This window comes from Ascaphus truei, chromosome 2, assembly GCF_040206685.1.
Source record: "Ascaphus truei isolate aAscTru1 chromosome 2, aAscTru1.hap1, whole genome shotgun sequence".
Taxonomy (NCBI): domain Eukaryota; kingdom Metazoa; phylum Chordata; class Amphibia; order Anura; family Ascaphidae; genus Ascaphus; species Ascaphus truei.
In genome coordinates this window covers 353,881,406-353,900,659 of record NC_134484.1, presented here as the reverse complement: position 1 = coordinate 353,900,659, position 19,254 = coordinate 353,881,406, and the positions used below count along the sequence as shown (strand labels likewise).

Here is a 19,254-nt window from a genome sequence, read left to right as displayed (position 1 = left end):
GAGAGGCAGGAAGAATTAGGAATATCATAACTAAACATTGGGAGATTTTGAAGAACGGTCCGGTGTTGGGACCTAGTATCCCAGATAAACCCAATGTGATTTTTTAGAAAAGCCTGCAATTTAAAAAACAAACTGGCACCCAGTGCCTTGAGATCAAATAAAAAGAATCAAGATGGTTGGTTGAGTCATAGCAATGGTTTCTTTGGCTGCAAAACATGCCGTGCCTGTCAATTCAAATCCCAGAGTAGAATGGATTTTTGCTCCAACATAACAGGGGAGAATTTCGTAATAAAATCCTGCATTACTTGCAGGTCAGATCACACGGTATACCTGCTGGAATGCTCCTGCAAGTTACAGTATGTGGGCAAAATGGTAAGACCTATACGGACCAGAATAATAGAATATTTGAGTAATATTAAATGAAAATTGTTCACCCACAGTGTCTCGAATCATTTTTTTGAATTTCATCAAGGGGATCCTTCGGGTTTGAAGTACATGGCAATCGAACATGTTTTGCAGCATTGGAGAGGGGAGATGGAAGTCAGGAATTGTTAAAGAGAGAGGCTTATTGATCCATAAGTTGAGGACCTTAACACCAAGAGGCCTCAACATGGAGTTAGACATTGGTCCCTTTTTTACAGTAATTTGTCTCTTGTGTCTAACAACACTTTTTTTCTCTTGTCTTCCCCACTTTGTGTCCCATTATCGTCACAGGTTGGGAAGTGTTAATTCGTTATCTGTATTTTATACTTACTGTATACATTTTGCTGTATTCTGTAACATTTATTCCTGGCAAACATCAGTGTCAGAACATTGGGTATCTTGTTAGGGTTTTAGGACAACTTTGGTCTATCGTGAGGTACTAAACTCTGATAAGCGTGAGTATTAAGTAGATTTTGGTCAGTGTAATTATCTGCAGGAACTCAAAAGAACACAAATGGTATCATGAACATTCATTAATATTAAGCACAATAATGTGCAATTTAGAATGCATTTTATTTATTTCATCTTGCATTACAGCTTTGTAGGTTAGGTCAAGTGTCAATTTAGAAAGCCCGGTGTGGGTTAAATTATAGTGTTATGCAGGTATATACAATAGAGAGATTTTGTCTCTGAAATATATTGTATAGCATATTTCAACAAGCGGTGGAGGAAATGTCATGTGGATACTAGGCCTTACGGTATTATGAATGGATAGTGATGCATTTATGTGCAAGACTTCACAAAATGTGTTGCATTAGGTCGGTCATCTTCTTCTGTATATTCAGTATTAGCATTTAGTAAAGGTTCATCTTATGTATATCATTCAAGGTACACTTTTATGTGTAAGCTATTTTGTAATTTGTGGTATTAGGCAGGTCATTTTGGTTAGGCCTTCTTCAGTACTATTTTAGTACTATAGATTGCCATTACGTTTATGTATTGGTATTAATGTGTCTAGGTTCTATCCAGAATTCATAGATATATGAGGCAAAGTTCATTTGTTTATTTATTTAAATATAGTTATCAGTTTTCTCCGCATGTAATCGTTCTCCAGCTGGTGTGTCATGTTCTTAGGATTCTATGAGGTATATATTTAGGCGATTTGTCCCTTATTACTAGTGCAGATCATTATTATGTTTTTTAATTAGTTTAATTGTTCGGTGTATATAAAGCATGCATCACCATGTGGGCGGTACACTCCTGACAAAGCTGCTGCCCTTGTGTTCTTTGGCGAAACGCGTAGAGTTGATGACTCAGTCTAAATGGGAGCACAGTGAACACGCGCTGACTGCCAGCTGACCAACCGGAGGATTCCGGAAGTGACGCATGCCCACAGGAACGAGCCGAAGCCGAGACCACGGATACAATCAGTGGGGAAGCTTCAGAGCGGGTTCCTGTGAGAAAAGAGGCGTTCGAACGGAGACTGGCGTGGTGATCAGCAGTGTATACCAACACACATGATAGTGTTACGTGCCCGTTTTATTGTTGCATTATTGTAAGTGCACATTTTTACTTTTTACATATAAACATTTTTACTTTATTGATCTGTGCTATGGCTGTGCTTTCTCCTTCCTATTGCTGAGGTATACCCTTCCTGATGCTCCTGTTTGAAGATAACCTCATCTGACGTACACCTGATCTAAAGACATACCACTGCCACACTTTGTGGAATACGCTTTTATACCATTGACATCCTGTGAGTAGGCTGCACATATGAGCCAAGACCCTAATTACTATACCACTCATTATCACTAAATACTGCACTTAGATTTGTTTTTTGTATTGTCTTTATCTCCCACATGCTACTCCTGAACTGTGCATACACTATATTGTGTGTGTGTATACACTACTTTTAGTTATGCAATTTAAACAAAAACATCTGTTTTTACAGTCCATATCTGAATGAACTCAAGTGGTAATTTACTCCACTTCATTGTCTCTTACCATGGAACTGAGACCTTTTAAAATATATTCTTACAATACCCACTTCCTGCATTATTGACTGTTTTCCAAAGTAACTCTATTCAACCCTAATTCACTGTACAACCCACATCTAATCATCAACTTACTGTAGGTTCTTTAAATATCATATACAACAATGTCCATTATCAGAGTGGGCTCAGAAAGAATCACCTGCCCCCTGAATCTCATATGACAACATTAACTGTACACTATTGAAGAGACAAAAATCATGTGTCCTGTTTTTCTCTAAAAGGCATTTTGGGGAAAGATGTGACTTTTTTCACATTATATGTGATGACCTTGGATCTTACTCATTGTATATATCAGAACCCATGTTTTCAAAGCAGGATGGGCACATGGCATTGCCCTTGACATCTGTTCTTACATTTGTCAAATGTGAATGGCTGTACCAATGCAATTCTAATTATTATTCCTCAAAATTAAACAATATGTGCAAACTTCTTGGAGTTGTGTACTGTACCATACCTGATAACTAACTCCAGGTCAACAGTGTGCTAATAATGCACACTAGTGCTTCTTCACATTTTACTTTAATATAGCAAAAACCAACAGGTGCAAATGTAAAATCAAGACTTGATGACCCTGCTGACCAGGTGTCAGTTGGCAGGCATGTCTAATGCAGATTTTGTAGATCCAATCCAAATATAATAATTAACATGAAGGAACAGTTATTGAGATTGTGAACATACAGTAGCTAGCTTTTGTACGATCATAAGGTTGCCGATAGCAAAAATCTATTCCTTGCTTGTCCTTACAGCAGTAAAGGGATTAAATAATCTGTTGTGGTAGATTTGATATATTATGTGTTGTAGCACAGATGCTTCAATTCGTACAAATATATATTCGTACTATTACTTTTACAGTTTTATTTTAAGAGAATAAGTCTCACCTGTTAGTTATTATTCTGTTTAGTAGTGGCTCTAACCATCCTGGGTGACATTCACAGTGGGAGTCCATGAAGACCAGAACCTCCCCAGTTGCTCTTGCTGCTCCAAGCATACGACCTCCAATAACTCCAAGCCTCTTGTTGCTCCTTATTAACTTCACGCCACCAAGTCTAGAAACATATTCACTCAGGGCAGACTTAAGATGTCCTATAACCAATATATAAATATGTTATTATGGACCTCAATCTTATAAACACTCTCAAACTATTCCTATATTATTAATACATCAACTGTTAAAACATATAAAGCACAAGACCTGAGTAGGCCGTATCCCACCACGTGCACCATACAATAAACACACAACACAAGCTTTAAGGAATAAGCCTACACCTTTTATTTTAAACTTTAATATAGATCAGTGGTTCTCAACCTTTTTACATTGTGAACATCCTTCTAGAAACACGTAGTATATTTTATTGCGTACTCACCACAATATTGCTAAAAAATAAAATAAACTTGTTTAACTGATCCAGATCAGTATCATGCCCTGAGCTCATGAAGGGACTGCGTGCCTAATAAGTTCCCAAACCGAACCTCAATCTGTGCAGGCAGTGTGGGTGGTAAAGCTTTGAATCACCGCCAGAGCTTTGGAAGCTCCCATGGTAATTGACAACTGTACCACCCACACAGGTGCAGTTTGGGACCTTACTAAACACGTACTCCCCGCACAGGCTTAGGATCCACTATACAATATTAATTTTTGCCGAACCCCTTGGAAACATCTCAAAATCAACCTGTTTGGAATCACTAATATAGATCAACAAGGCAGAATCTTCTTAATATGTCAAAACGTGGGTTGTGTCTACCACTGCTATTGACCAGCAGGTATAAGCCAAACATCCCCACATAATATAAATCCAAACAGCTTTCGCCCCCAATGCCTGCATAACCACAATATACTATAAAAACCTCAATCTCAAATAACCAACTTGATTCCAGTCTTGTTGTGAACATACGGCCAGCTGGGATAAAAAATAACATCCAAAGAAAAAAAACAAAACACTTTTCTTTTTTAACTACCGCTTTTCTTTACTATTATTTTCATTAATTGATTTCATTGTTTTATTTTCTCTTTTCTTATCATTTATTTATTTGTAAATATGAAACAACAAAGCCACAACATATTTATCAGTATTTGAAATATGTTTTTGGTTGTACTAAATCTAAAGTTTTAAGCGTTAATGGTGTCTATTTACTGAGGCTTCCAAATGGAATAACTGGGGCCAAACCATTGCAAATAAAGCATTATATTTATCAAAGAAAAGAAATCACATTGAGAGCAACAGGAATTTAGGAACTAGAAAGCTGTATTAAATAACCTCCAATATTTCTCCAGCTCTTCATAGCTTGCAGCTTCTGTGTATGCAAATATTTACATTCATAAGACGTTTCATAGGAACTTCATAAGATTTCTTATTCGTAAACCTTTTGGTAGCCTTAGCATTGTATCTTCTGAACAAACTTCCCATGCACTATTTGTATCTAAAAGGGTTGATAATCACTGGCTTAAGGTGCAGGGTGGCACTACAAAGTTTATCAATAACTAATCAATAACATTTTTCTGTATTAAAAAAAGACCAAGGACTTACAAAAACAAACATGTACTGTAGCTAATTAGACTATGATGGATTTTGTTGGGCTCATAGATTATTTAACAATCATCTCAATGATGTTGTTGAAAATGAACATCACATGCCCCTTTATCTCTTTCACTATAAGAAATCAAACTAAACAGTGAATGTTATATGGTTACCTTGATGACTTAGATCATCTACTAGGATTATTTCCTTGAGACATTTCCGTGGAGACGTATCAAGTACACTGTGCACAGTTCTCAGAAGTGTAGACCAGGCTTCATTGTGAAATGAGATAATGACACTGACTGTAGGCAATTTCTCACCATAACTCTGCTGGAGACATCTGTATGGAACATAAAGCAGCAATTACTTCCTTTGGTTTAGAAGTGCTCCAAAATGTTTTGCAATGTTTTCGATGTGCATTAACCACAATGTATACAGTACTTTTACAGTGGGCACATTTATTCATGTTTCTTCACCAATTACTTGCCAGCGACTTCTGACACATACTGTATTTTATTGTACCGTAATAGAAGTGAATACATTGACTTTTTAAAAAAAAATTCTAATTATTATTTTTATTGAAAGGTAATCAACATTGTATAACATGCACGTCTGTTGTTATATATATTATGTAACATTCACTTTCATGTTGTTCTTTATCATGCCTAGTTATATATTAACAGTATCCAATAGGAGAGACTATCTCCCTAGACAACATTGCACAGAATGACGTACCTCAGATAACCATCAACCAACATGCTAACTAACTGTACTTTCCAACATTGTCCTCCTACTTTGAACAGGATTTTCACCTCTCAGAATTCTGGTCGAAAACCAATCTGTGTATTTAAACTTATTGATTCTGAGTTGTTTCGTATACTCTGGCAATGTATTAATACAATAGATCCATGTATTTAAAAAGTTATCTGTCTATATTTGTCACCGTTTCTATCCCATCTATCTTGAAATTGAACATTCATTTACTCTTTAATATACTCAGTCCTGGTGGTATGTTGCTGATCCAGCAGTGTAATATTGCCTTCTTGGCAACTAAAGATATTGTCGCTATACATTTTATAATATGTTTATCTGTTTTTTAATCCATATCTTCAGTATCTTGGTACGAAAATGGCCCAACTGAGGGTGAGTCCAAATTTCAGCTTTATCGTTTCAATACACAAATTGTTGACTTCTTTCCAGAAATGATAGATTTTCGCACAGTCCCAGATGCAGTGCACCAAATCTGCAACCCGGGCTGAGCATTTTTCTGCAATATATTTATTTTCATATGTGAAATATGCTATTTTTTATCATTGTAAGTCATATCAGATCTATATTTCTGGCTGGATATATGCAAGAGTGGTCCAATATCCACTGTGACGGTAGAGGTAGATTTGGCTGCTTTGAATAAAGGTGAAGCCTGCTATTACCCCTGTCTGTCGGTAATACATTTGTATTATATATACACGTGTGTGTGTGTGTTGTGTAGCCTTATTCCAGCACTTCAGGAACCAGGGGTTAACTTTGTACTCAGGAGAAATGTTATTAGTTCAAGTTGACCTTTTCCATGTAACTGTTTTCATGTGACTATTCATTTTGCATTCTCACCCACGAATCAGGGGCTGGGTCATATTGAAGGCACCTGGCCTTAACCCTCCCTTAATGCATACATCATGTCAGCATAGGGTGTAAAGGTGGGGAGGGAGGCCCCTGTTAGTTAGTTCTAGTAGGAATTCCAGAGGTTCTGGTTTCCCCATGTGTCGGTTGGGGTCTCTGATAGCAGTGCCTGCTGAACACTGCGTGGGAGCAGAACAGGGAGAATCTCTTCACAGAGGTCCCTGCGCCAGACATGCAGGGTATTCCCAAGTTAACCCAGTTCGGAGTGTGTGTTTTATGTCTGTGAACAGTTATGGTTATTATTTTTCCAATAAATTCATTTTTATTAACTCTGTACAGGCATACCCCGGTTTAAGTACACTCACTTTAAGTACACTCGCGAGTAAGGACATATCACCCAATAGGCAAATGGCAGCTTGCGCATGCGCCTGTCAGCACGTCCTGAACAGCAATACCGGCTCCCTACCTGTACCGAGGCTGTGCGCATGCGGGGAGACTATAGAGCCTGTTACAAATGCCTTATTTACATCAGTTATGCACATATATGACAATTGCAGTGCAGTACATGCATCGATAAGTGGAAAAAAGGTAGCGCTTCACTTTAAGTACATGTGAGTACATGTGAGGGTTTGGGAGTCACGCCGCCCTCGGCGTGCTCCTCACTCACCTACAGCTCCGACGGAGATCCCCGCAGCACACTCTCATTCCCTCACCGGAGCGCCGGTCACTGCTTCACGTGGGCGCACGCGCGCACGCCAGGACTGCACTTCTAATCTCGGGCTGGCGGCTTCACCCGGTCACGCGCACGCAAACCCCGCTATACGGAGGCATGGCCACACGGCGCCACTCCAACCCCTTAAAGGCACAGCACCTCAAAACATTGCTGCAATCAAATGCACTCAGACTACTGGGCTTTATGGCTTCTCCCATGGGACTCATTCTGGACCTATCCCTGTGGTAGCCTGGCCCTTCCACACACCCCCACCTTGCTGCACTGCTATTGGACCCTCTCTCCTATATATACCTGGCAGAATCACTGACTCGTTGGCTGAGCATAGAACCAGTTGTTCTCACCTTTCTCTGCCTCCCTAGTTCTCTTTGCAGACTTCCTCGTGAACCGAACCGGCTTCCGCTACGTCTTCCTGTACCTCTGGCAACCTGAACTCGGCATACGGCTACACGACTCTGCGCACCTCTGGCATTCCGATCCTGGCTTACGGTAAACGACAACGTCCCTCTCTCCAACCCCGGACTTGGCAAATGGCCTTCCTACCAACCGTACCTCTCCTACCCCGATCCGGAACCCCAGACCAATCTACTCTCAAGACGTGCCCACGTGGCTGTGGGTGGCGTTCTAACCTTTCCCACCTCAGCACCGCGGTCCCGTCTCGTTTGTGGTGAGCACATCCTTACATTATGCTCAGCCCACCAAAAATGGACCCCGCTGAGGTGGAGCGGACTTTAAATGCCCATACTGCTCTTTTTACAAGATTAGAGTCTTATCTGGACCAATCTGATAAACGAATGGATGCTTTACAGCAAAGCGTCCACGCCCTTACTCTTCAAGTTCGAGGCCTCACGCGCCAATCTCCACCCGTGGCACCGGCGAATCCTTTCCCGATACCTCAGTTCACTCCAGAACCACGTATTCCTCCTCCCAAACACTACGCGGGGGATCCCCAAGGATGCCGGGGTTTCATTAACCAATGTCTCGTTCAATTTCGTCTCTCCCCCTCTCGCTTTGTGTCTTCTGTCTCCAGGGTTGGCTACATCTACTCCCTTCTCACCGACCAGGCACTGGCATGGGCCTCTCCCATCTGGGAACAACAGGGGGCTCTCACACAGGACATCGATCTTTTCGTCGAGGAATTCCGAAGAGTTTTCGATACTCCAGCACGGAAGTTAACGGCAGCTTCTGCTCTACACCACATAACTCAAGGAGATCGTTCGGTTGCCGTGTATGCTGTGGAGTTCCGCACTCTCGCTGCTGAGACGGGTTGGAACAACGAGGCTCTATCTTCTGCGTTCTGGCAAGGTCTGGCTAAAACTCTAAAGGATGAGCTCGCCGCACGAGATCGTCCTACTAACCTGGAGGAGTTAATCGCTCTGGCTATCCGTGTGGATCAGCGCCTACTGGAGCGGAGATACGAACGTTCTCATTACCGTCAACGGGTTCCAAGAAGTCTTGCTCCCACCTTCGTGGCTCCGTCACCTTCTTCCGGGGACATTCCTGAACCAATGCAGTTGGGGGGCAACAGGCTGTCTTCTGCTGAGAAGCAACGTCGGGGCACGGCCGGACTTTGTATGTATTGTGGCAATTCCACTCACGCTTTACCCCAGTGTCCCCACAGACCGGGAAACGCCAGCTCCCAATGAGATCCCGGAGAGTTTCGTTGGGAATACTGACCCTTTCTCCCATCGTCCAAAACATCCTTCCTACCAGGATAGTCTTGCCTATAATACTGTCTGGAGAGGGGTTTCACACCCGGGCACGGGCGTTCATTGATTCCGGTTCTGCAGGTAATTTCATTGATGAGACTTTTGCTAGACAGAACAATATTCCATTTATCAACAGGAGGACGCCTGTAGGTCTGGAGGCCATTGACGGTCGACCTCTAAATCCGGCATTCATCACACTACAGATGGTACCTCTTCTACTGCAGTTCATCGACGTCCATACGGAGATCATTACTCTCGATGTAATCCACACTCCCTCTGCTGAGTTGATTTTGGGTCTTCCTTGGCTCCAACTTCATAATCCTCGCATCGACTGGACGGATCGGGAACCTGTGCAGTGGGCTCCTTCTTGTGCCAAGACATGTACCAGGGTTTTCCAGAAGATCGGTGGAGTATCTACCATATCAGAGAAGATCAACTCCTTACCTTCTGTGTACTGGGAATTCCGTGACGTATTCGATAAAGCACGTTCCGAGGTACTACCGCCGCACCGGTCTTTTGATTGTCCCATTGACCTACTTCCTGGAGCACCTCTTCCCAGGGGAAGATCCTACCCTCTCTCTCTTCCAGAGACAAAAGCCATGAACATTTATATTGCCGAGAACTTAGAAAGGGGTTTCATCAGAAAATCTTCCTTCCCGGTCGGAGCAGGATTCTTCTTCGTCAAGAAGAAGGACGGTTCTCTCCGTCCATGCATCGACTACCGGGGTTTGAATAATATCACACGCAAAAATCGATACCCTCTGCCTTTGATTCCGGAACTCTTCGACCGCCTCCAGGGAGCTACTATCTTTTCTAAACTGGACCTGAGAGGTGCTTACAATTTAGTAAGGATACGAGAGGGGGACGAGTGGAAGACTGCTTTTAACACCCATGACGGCCACTACGAGTACCTGGTTATGCCATTCGGTTTGTGCAACGCACCAGCAGTTTTTCAGGATTTTGTCAACGAGATCTTTCGGGACATTCTTAATACATTTCTTATTGTTTACTTAGATGACATCCTCATCTTTTCTAAATCCGTTCAAGAACACATCAACCATGTTCAACAAGTGCTGTTACGCCTTCGGGAGAACCATCTATTTGCGAAATTGGAGAAATTGAATGGGTTAATATGTCAGTCAGTTATTTCCTAATTCATAACATTAAAACTCTAACTGATTATTTTCCGACTGTAAATATATCTCTTTTTATTGCAATGCATCAATTAAGTAAAAGTTTGCAATGTTTTTATTGACAGTGGAATATTCTAAAAAGGCCCATGTTTACTAAATGGTAATGTCATAAGACACATTTCAGCAGTAGCAGAACAACAGGATGGTGGGTCCAGGTGCCACCATATTCTGCCTGCCACCTGCAAGAGAAAGGTCTGGAAGGCGTCTCATGGCATAGCAATGCTTAGTAAATATGGGCTGTCTCATGCCATGGCACGGACCCAGGAGCATTATGCTAAAATGGAGTTATAATATTGAATGTGGTTTGGGCACATTTCAAACTAGCATGGGAACAGGTTAGCACACACATTTGTATGTATGTATGCATGCATATCTTTATTTGTATAGCACATCCATGTACATAGCCCTTCACCGCTGTAATAGATGCAACAAAATAATGAGATATAACTAGGCGCTTCAAATATAAGTGACTATTAAGAAAAGGAATCTGTGCCCCACAGAGCTTACAATTTAAGAGGTATGTAGGGAGAATGGTGTTATAGTAACAGTGAATGCAGGGGGCGAGTAATGTGGAGCTACCAAAATGCTTTATTAAAGTGGAACGCTTTCAGATGGGCTTTGAAAGGAGTGAGAAGGTGCTTGTAGTGTACTTCCTTCTTAATTCTGTTTATCTTTCGCTGTCACAGGTTTCCAATGCATTCCTTTACAGGAAGCTCTCAATACCACTGGACAATAAGTCCCCTTTTTGTTAAATAGACTAAGGTAATGTATCTTTAGCTCAAAATGGCTTTAGTATTTTCTTCAGTATACTGCTATATTAAAATCGCACACATTTCATTATTATAAGAGATAATGATTGTTCTTACAGCATAAATGTGGTAAATAAATAAAAAGTCTCTGTGGCAACATTCTGTGTGGAGTGGCTACTTGCTGGCCCGGTTTTATGAACTTACGTTACGGCCAAGCAGGGCCGCCGACAGGGGGGGGGGGGGGATGGAACGGACGGACAGCTGGGATTGCTGTTCCGGGCCCGGTCAGTCAAGGGTCCCGGCCGGCAACCTTACAGTTCTCTCTGTGCAAGACGGGTCCTCCCCTTTTCTGTCTGCGCCCCCATCGGTCCCTCCCCTCCTGCAGGACTGAAGGGCCCTCCCCTTTGCTCAGCACCGCCCATCTATCCCTCCCTTCCCCAGGCCCTTTGGCGGGCCTCCGCGGGCCCGCAGGGCCTTTCTGTGTACTGCCATGCTGCTCCAGCAGGTCCATCTAAGAGCCCCAGTTAAGCCCACATGCTCCTTTTATTCCACCCTCCAAGGCCCCTTACCCCCAAGGTGTGTGTGTGTGTGTGTGTGTGTGTGTGTGTGTGTGTGTGTGTGTGTGTGTGTGTGTGTGTGTGTGTGTGTGTATATATATATATATATATATATATATATATATATATATATATATATATATATATATATATATATATATACAGTGGTCGACAAATCACCCAAAAATCACTGGGAAAAAAATCTACTCGCCACCTAGTCCCGCCCTCAGTCCCGCCTTAAAAAAATAAAATAAATTGAAAAAATTCCTAGTAAGAACAACATTAGTTTTTGACATAAGTTTATTTATTGTATTACATTATACTACAATTAGTACTTGTTACGTGTGTGTGTGTGTATAAATGTCGGATCTAGAAAAAAAAGCCAGATGTGAATGACTAGTTTCCTGAACCCATTAACCAGTGTCTGGATGCCCCCACTTCCCAATATCTAAAGCAGCAATCCCACTTGGGATCTTACCTGATCCGCAGTCCCTCAATGTCCAGGTACCCTCATTCCCACAGTGTTATACATTGGAGGGGAGGTGTTGCCTACCTGTCTTCTGGGTTAGGGGGGATTCCGATGTCTTCCGTGTGAAGCTCGAGAGTTAGATCTGGAAGAAAGCAGTATTGGTTATTTCGGTGTTGGTATAGGGCACTTAAGATATATAGGGTAAATAAGATATCCAGATCCAGAGTGTGAGAGAGAGTGGGTGAGAGAGCGAGAGTGGGTGAGAGAGCGAGAGTGGGTGAGAGAGAGTGGGTGAGAGAGCGAGAGTGGGTGAGAGAGAGTGGGTGAGAGAGAGAGAGTGGGTGAGAGAGAGAGTGGGTGAGAGAGAGAGTGGGTGAGAGAGAGAGTGGGTGAGAGAGAGAGAGTGGGTGAGAGAGAGAGAGTGGGTGAGAGAGAGAGAGTGGGTGAGAGAGAGAGAGTGGGTGAGAGAGAGTGGGTGAGAGAGAGAGAGTGGGTGAGAGAGAGTGGGTGAGAGAGAGAGAGTGGGTGAGAGAGAGAGAGTGGGTGAGAGAGAGAGAGTGGGTGAGAGAGAGAGACTGGGTGAGAGAGAGACTGGGTGAGAGAGAGAGAGTGGGTGGGTGAGAGAGAGAGAGTGGGTGGGTGAGAGAGAGAGTGGGTGGGTGAGAGAGAGAGTGGGTGGGTGAGAGAGAGAGAGTGGGTGAGAGAGAGAGAGTGGGTGAGAGAGAGAGAGTGGGTGAGAGAGAGAGAGTGGGCGAGGGAGAGAGTGGGCGAGGGAGAGAGTGGGCGAGGGAGAGAGTGGGCGAGGGAGAGAGTGGGCGAGGGAGAGAGTGGGCGAGGGAGAGAGTGGGCGAGGGAGAGAGTGGGCGAGGGAGAGGGTGACGGAGACAGGGTGAGGGTGACGGAGACAGGGTGAGGGTGACGGAGACAGGGTGAGGGTGACGGAGACAGGGCGACGGAGACAGGGCGACGGAGACAGGGCGACGGTGACGGAGACAGACACACACACAGACACACACACACACAGACACACTCACACACAGACACACTCACACACAGACACACACACACTCACACACTCACACACAGACACTCACACACAGACACACACAGACACACTCACACACAGAGACACTCACACACACAGACACACACACACACAACACACACACACACCACACACACACACACACACACACACACACAGACACACAGACACACAGACACACAGACACACAGACACACAGACACACAGACACACAGACACAGACACAGACACAGACACAGACACAGACACAGACACAGACACACAGACACACACACACAGACACAGACACACACACACAGACACAGACACACAGACACACACACACAGACACACACACACAGACACACACACACAGACACACACACACACACACACAGACACACACACAGACACACACACACACACACACACACAGACACACACACACACACAGACACACACACAGACACACACAGGGTGGGTATTCATTGAAAGGAGGGGCCCACCTGTGCAGCAGTTCATCCAGCCAGGCGGGAGGTGCTGTTGGTCAGGCAGCCGGTGCAGTAGGTCGGGCGGGAGGGGCGGGAGGCCGGCCAGCCAGGTGTGAGGTAAGTGAGGTCGGGCGGGAGATGCGGGCGGTGCGGGAGGTGCTGGAGGTCGGACGGGAGATGGGAGATACGGGCGGGAGATGGGAGATGCGGCCGGGAGATGGGAGATGCGGCCGGGAGATGGGAGATGCGGGCGGGAAATGGGAGATGCGGGCGGGAAATGGGAAATGCGGGCGGGAGATGGGAGATGCGGGCGGGAGATGGGAGATGCGGGCGGGAAATGGGAGATGCGGCCGGGAGATGGGAGATGCGGCCGGGAGATGGGAGATGCGGCCGGGAGATGGGAGATGCGGGCGGGAAATGGGAGATGCGGGCGGGAGATGGGAGATGCGGGCGGGAGATGGGAGATGCGGGCGGGAAATGGGAGATGCGGCCGGGAGATGGGAGATGCGGCCGGGAGATGGGAGATGCGGGCGGGAAATGGGAGATGCGGGCGGGAGATGGGAGATGCGGGCGGGAAATGGGAGATGCGGCCGGGAGATGGGAGATGCGGGCGGGAAATGGGAGATGCGGGCGGGAGATGGGAGATGCGGGCGGGAGATGGGAGATGCGGGTGGGAAATGGGAGATGCGGGCGGGAAATGGGAGATGCGGGCGGGAAATGGGAGATGCGGCCGGGAGATGGGAGATGCGGGCGGGAAATGGGAGATGCGGGCGGGAGATGGGAGATGCGGGCGGGAGATGGGAGATGCGGGCGGGAAATGGGAGATGCGGGCGGGAAATGGGAGATGCGGGCGGGAGATGGGAGATGCGGCCGGGAGATGGGAGATGCGGCCGGGAGATGGGAGATGCGGCCGGGAGATGGGAGATGCGGGCGGGAAATGGGAAATGCGGGCGGGAGATGGGAGATGCGGCCGGGAGATGATGCGGCCGGGAGATGGGAGATGGGAGATGCGGCCGGGAGATGGGAGATGCGGCCGGGAGATGGGAGATGCGGGCGGGAAATGGGAGATGCGGCCGGGAGATGGGAGATGCGGCCGGGAGATGGGAGATGCGGGCGGGAAATGGGAAATGTGGCCAGCCGGGCGGGAGATGCGGGCATGAGATGGGAAATGCGGACGGCAGATGGGACATGCGGGTGGCAGATGGGACATGCAGGCGGCAGATGGGACATGTGGGCGGGCCGGCGCCAGGCTCCAATGGTGGCTCGTGCTCCTCGATACTGCGTGACGTCACGAGTGTCATGTTGGCATGGCAACGCGGCGTCTGACGCCGCGCGGCCATTGCAGGTAGAGAATGAGCCAAATAATGGGCTCACATAGCGCAAGCAGGGAAAATTGCATGCGCTGCTTGGGCGGCCATGAGGAGGTCGCCACGGGGTCAAATCCAGTCGCCCGGGGCGTGCGGGGGATTGGATTTGTCGAACACTGTATATATATATATATATATATATATATATATATATATATATATATATATATATATGTTAGATACTATATCAAGTGCGCAGATACACTAAAGCAAACTAATTGATTCTTATGCAGCCACAATGCTGGTTTAACACAAAAAACAGAATATTTATAGAAAACAGTGCTAACTGTTGCGCCGAATGCACTGTTTTATATATATATATATATATATATATATATATATATATATAAATCTGTGTGTGTGTCTGTGTGTGTGTCTGTGTGTGTGAGTGTGTCTGTGTGTGTGTGTATATATATATATATATTTTTAATATTGGGGGGATTGGGAATAGGGTTGTCAGGTGTCCCGTTTTGAACTGGACAGACCGGTATTTTGCCCCTGCGTCCGGTAAAAAAAATGGTATTACCTCTCTGAACGTGCAATGGCAGGGCCGGGACAAGTGTCCTGGTGGCTGCGGGGGGCCCGGCGGCCGGACAAAATAGTTTCCGCCGGGCCTGGCTCTCCCCAGCTGCAGGCCTCTCCCTCACTCTGCCCCACGCCGAGCATCTGATGCTGACACACAACGGGCCTCTCTGACATCGGTGCGTGCCGGAAGTAGTCTGGGCTCCGCTTCCGGTGCATGCCGGCAAGAGATGAATGCCTGGTGCGTGCCAGTATCGGACGCCTGGCGTGGGACAGAGTGAGAGGGGCCCCGCAGCTGGGCGAGAGCCAGGGCCCGGTGGCAACTACTTTGTCCAGCCACCGGGCCCCCCGCGGCCAACTGGCCCAGCCAGAGACCATCCCTAAGGTAAGTCTGTATTTGTATATTTATGGGGGAGGGGTGTGGGTGTATTTTTATATGTATTGGGGGTGGGTGTATTTTTATATTTATGGGGGAGGGTTGTGGGTGTATTTTTATATGTATTGGGGGGTGGGGGTATTTTTATATGTATTGTGTGGGTGGGGGTATTTTTATATGTATTGGGGGTGGGTGTATTTTTATATGTATTGGGGGGTGGGGGTATTTTTATATGTATTGTGTGGGTGGGGGTATTTTTATATGTATTGGGGGGTGGGGGTATTTTTATATGTATTGGGGGTGGGGGTATTTTTATATGTATTGGGGGGTGGGGGTATTTTTATATGTATTGGGGGTGGGGGTATTTTTATATGTATTGGGGGGTGGGGGTATTTTTATATGTATTGTGTGGGTGGGGGTATTTTTTATGTATTTGAGGTCTGGGGGTATTTTTTATATGTAACGGAGGGGTCACATCTTTTACCATTGTGTCCAGCAGGGCCATCTTAACAGCATTATAGGCCCCCGGGCAAAGCAGTGCACTGGGCCCTGCCAACTCTCCGCTACAAGTCGTTATTTTTCTCCTTATACCGAGTTAGCGGGAGATTTGAATGTTGAGGCGGGTCATCGGAAAATTAGTGTTAAATTCTGGTCTGTGCATAGATTAGCATGGGGCCCCTATGCTCGTGGGGCCCCCGGGCAACTGCCCAGCGTGCCCATGCATTAAGACGGCACTGGTGTCCAGTATGTTTGGAGAAGCCACCTAGCAACCCCAAGTGTGAGAGGTAGGGGGGGGCGGGAGGGGGAAGGAAAGGTTGACGGGGGTGAGAAGGGCGGGAGTGTAAGAGAAAACAGGGGGGGAGGGGGAGAGGGGAGGCTTCTCACAAGGCCACTGATGCGTGTGTGGGGGGGCCCTGATGGAATCTTTAGTCCTGGACCCCGGGAAAGCTGTCTGCGGCCCTGTGGCCAAGTGAAGGGAGAATGGGAATTTGAGAAGGTACCTTACGTTAACAGGGGCCAAAAATTGCGAAGCATAATATAATGTGAGATCAAAAGGGCGGAGTGCATAGTGTTTACACAGTACAAGAATAATAGTGAACTGCAGCTTCTAATACACTATGAGGTAACCATTAAGTGCCGAGGGTGTTTGTATGCATGAGTGCTTAAGGAGTTTTTGAGTTTTTGGTACTAGCAGTGTTCAAGCTACAAAAACAATAATATTCTTAATATAAAGCTGGACAGATCATATATACGTTTTTTTTTTCAGAAGATACTGTAGATTACAATAATATATATATATATATATATATATATATTATATTTATTAATGTATTTACCCAATATTACATACATTTCAGTTAAAATGCTAAAAAATGCATAAACAAAACTTAGTAAAGTGAATTATGTCCACCACCCTTAAAGCTACCAGGACATCCTACAATTAGAGATGTTTACTTGGCATTAGAAATGTTCTTGCAGCATTTATTTTGGGCCGGAACCAAGAAGTGTCCGCAATATTAGCTCTGCCTCCATAGTTGCTGCCATAAACATAAATGTATAAGCCACAGGAGAAACAGACAAACTCCAGGGAATCATGGGATTTTCACAGAGAGATTTGTTGGCCTGTATCTAATGGCGGATGTCCCCGATGTAGTATCAAGAGGAGACACCACTCTCTATTCTTTCAATATTGTGGGTGATTCTCTTGAATAGTCCCCTCTTCTAAGATGTAACCGTTACATTAAAACAGCAATACTACTGTCCAACTTTTTCTTCTTCTTTATGTCTTATTATTATATGAAAAGCATGTGACAATGTATAATTCTACATCCTTACATAAGCTGGCAATCGCTTGGGGCTCCTCTTATAAAATCTGTCTCCTGATTATGTGCCTAACATTCTGGCTGATTCAGTAAGTGTAACTCAGCAGCTACAATGTATCCTTATATTACTCACAGTGGGTGTCGACCCTCAGGTATTGCCCTGTGAAAGGATATCTTCTGGCTGGTAACCTCATCAAAGCTGTGCTTGTGCGGTGCCAGATCAATGTGAGGCACCTGGGTTGATACATCCTCCTCAGGCTTTCTCTTGGGCTGCCTTACCATCCTATAGATCCTTCTTCTGACTTTGCTGAGGTTCCTCCTGGAGCTCGACATCGCTATAGCAATTAGCCCTTCCTCCCTGAGAGAGGAAAGGGGGGACAGCACCTCCACCTTATACTGGTTGCTCTCCTCACTCCTCTCCAGCACGGAGCCCACACCTGCCCAGCCTTGTCCACCTTCCCCAATGTGATGCAGATTCCTGGATTTGCCCTCACGCTGGGCTTCTGGATCCAGCAGAGCCACCATCACCAGCAGCAACAGCAAACCCAGCATGAGCACCCATATCTGCAGCTGGCACAGGAGGGATCTGCACCTCTTCCTCAACATGTTGCTCATTGCATAGTAAGACACACACCGTCATGATATTTGCAATTATCTTCATTCCAGATCAGTTTCCCTCACTGACTCACATCTACTTTTCCCACGCAGGTCTTTCCCCCCCTCTTTTAGCATTTCACTTGCTCGCTCTTTTTTTGTTGTTGAATATTTTCCTTTTTTCTTTTACATTTCTTTAACCAGCCAGCTCTCTAAAGAATAATTCCTTCTAGACAATGTATATATATATATATATATATATATAAAAAAAAGATATCAAATCAACAAACAAAGATAGGTTTTTCTTCCCGATGAAAAAGTCAGCAAATAATCCTAAATAATGAATAATAAAAAAATAAACAATTGCATTTCTTTGGTGTTGGTTTCTCCTTGGGAAGGCATTATAGAACAGATTTGTGCTCGCAGAAACCAGCCTCCCTTCCTCCTGGGGAGTCCGTGCACTGCACAGGTTTGGTGTAGCTGTATCAGTTTGTTCCAGCTGCTAGTCTAGAAACAAGCCCAGATGTGCGAGCCCTGCTCTGTTGTGACACTGTGCTCAGATCTGATGAACAGATGTAAATAGGCTGCCGCTGCCTCCCCTTCACACATAACTCCAGCACTGCCAGACTTTACAAAGTACGGCATCTCTTTCTTGGTCCTAATGCCCTCTATGTTTCTTGGATTAAAACTCAACTAGCAACAGTTTCTAGGGAGGGATCACTGGGTGTAATATGTCAACGTTTCCTGGTGCAGTATGTGCATGTATGTATGTAAGATGTTACACACACAAAAAACTAATACAAGGCAAATAAAGTACAAACAATGGGGATACGTGCGACAAGTAAATGATCGCATAAGGCAAAGGGAGGCCCTGTCCGGAAGAGCTTACAATCTAAGGCCTCGTCCAAGGTGATGCTGAGCGCCCATGTGTGCGCTGGCCGTGATGAAGCACATTGCTGCAATGTGTGTGGCCAGCGTGAGCGAGCGCCTGCGCATGCACGGCGCTTAGCTGCTTGCCGAAGGAAGACAATTTGAATTTG

At 45.4% G+C, this 19,254-nt stretch overlaps 1 protein-coding gene across 2 annotated transcripts in view; it reads right to left on the bottom strand.

The window, feature by feature from the left end:
• GALNT15 (polypeptide N-acetylgalactosaminyltransferase 15) overlaps positions 1–18,790 on the bottom strand; it is a 57,394-nt gene extending 38,604 nt beyond the window's left edge. The window contains exons 1-3 of one of the 2 annotated variants that reach the window (XM_075586887.1): positions 17,754–18,790; positions 5,167–5,333; positions 3,356–3,560 (exon numbers count right to left, since the gene is read on the bottom strand). In XM_075586887.1, coding sequence (XP_075443002.1) covers positions 3,356–3,560; positions 5,167–5,333; positions 17,754–18,235 — 854 coding nt within the window. In that variant the 5' untranslated portion in view covers positions 18,236–18,790. The remainder of the gene's footprint in view (positions 1–3,355; positions 3,561–5,166; positions 5,334–17,753) is intronic. The other variant, XM_075586886.1, reaches the window with a different exon arrangement.
• Positions 18,791–19,254: the final 464 nt, after the last annotated feature.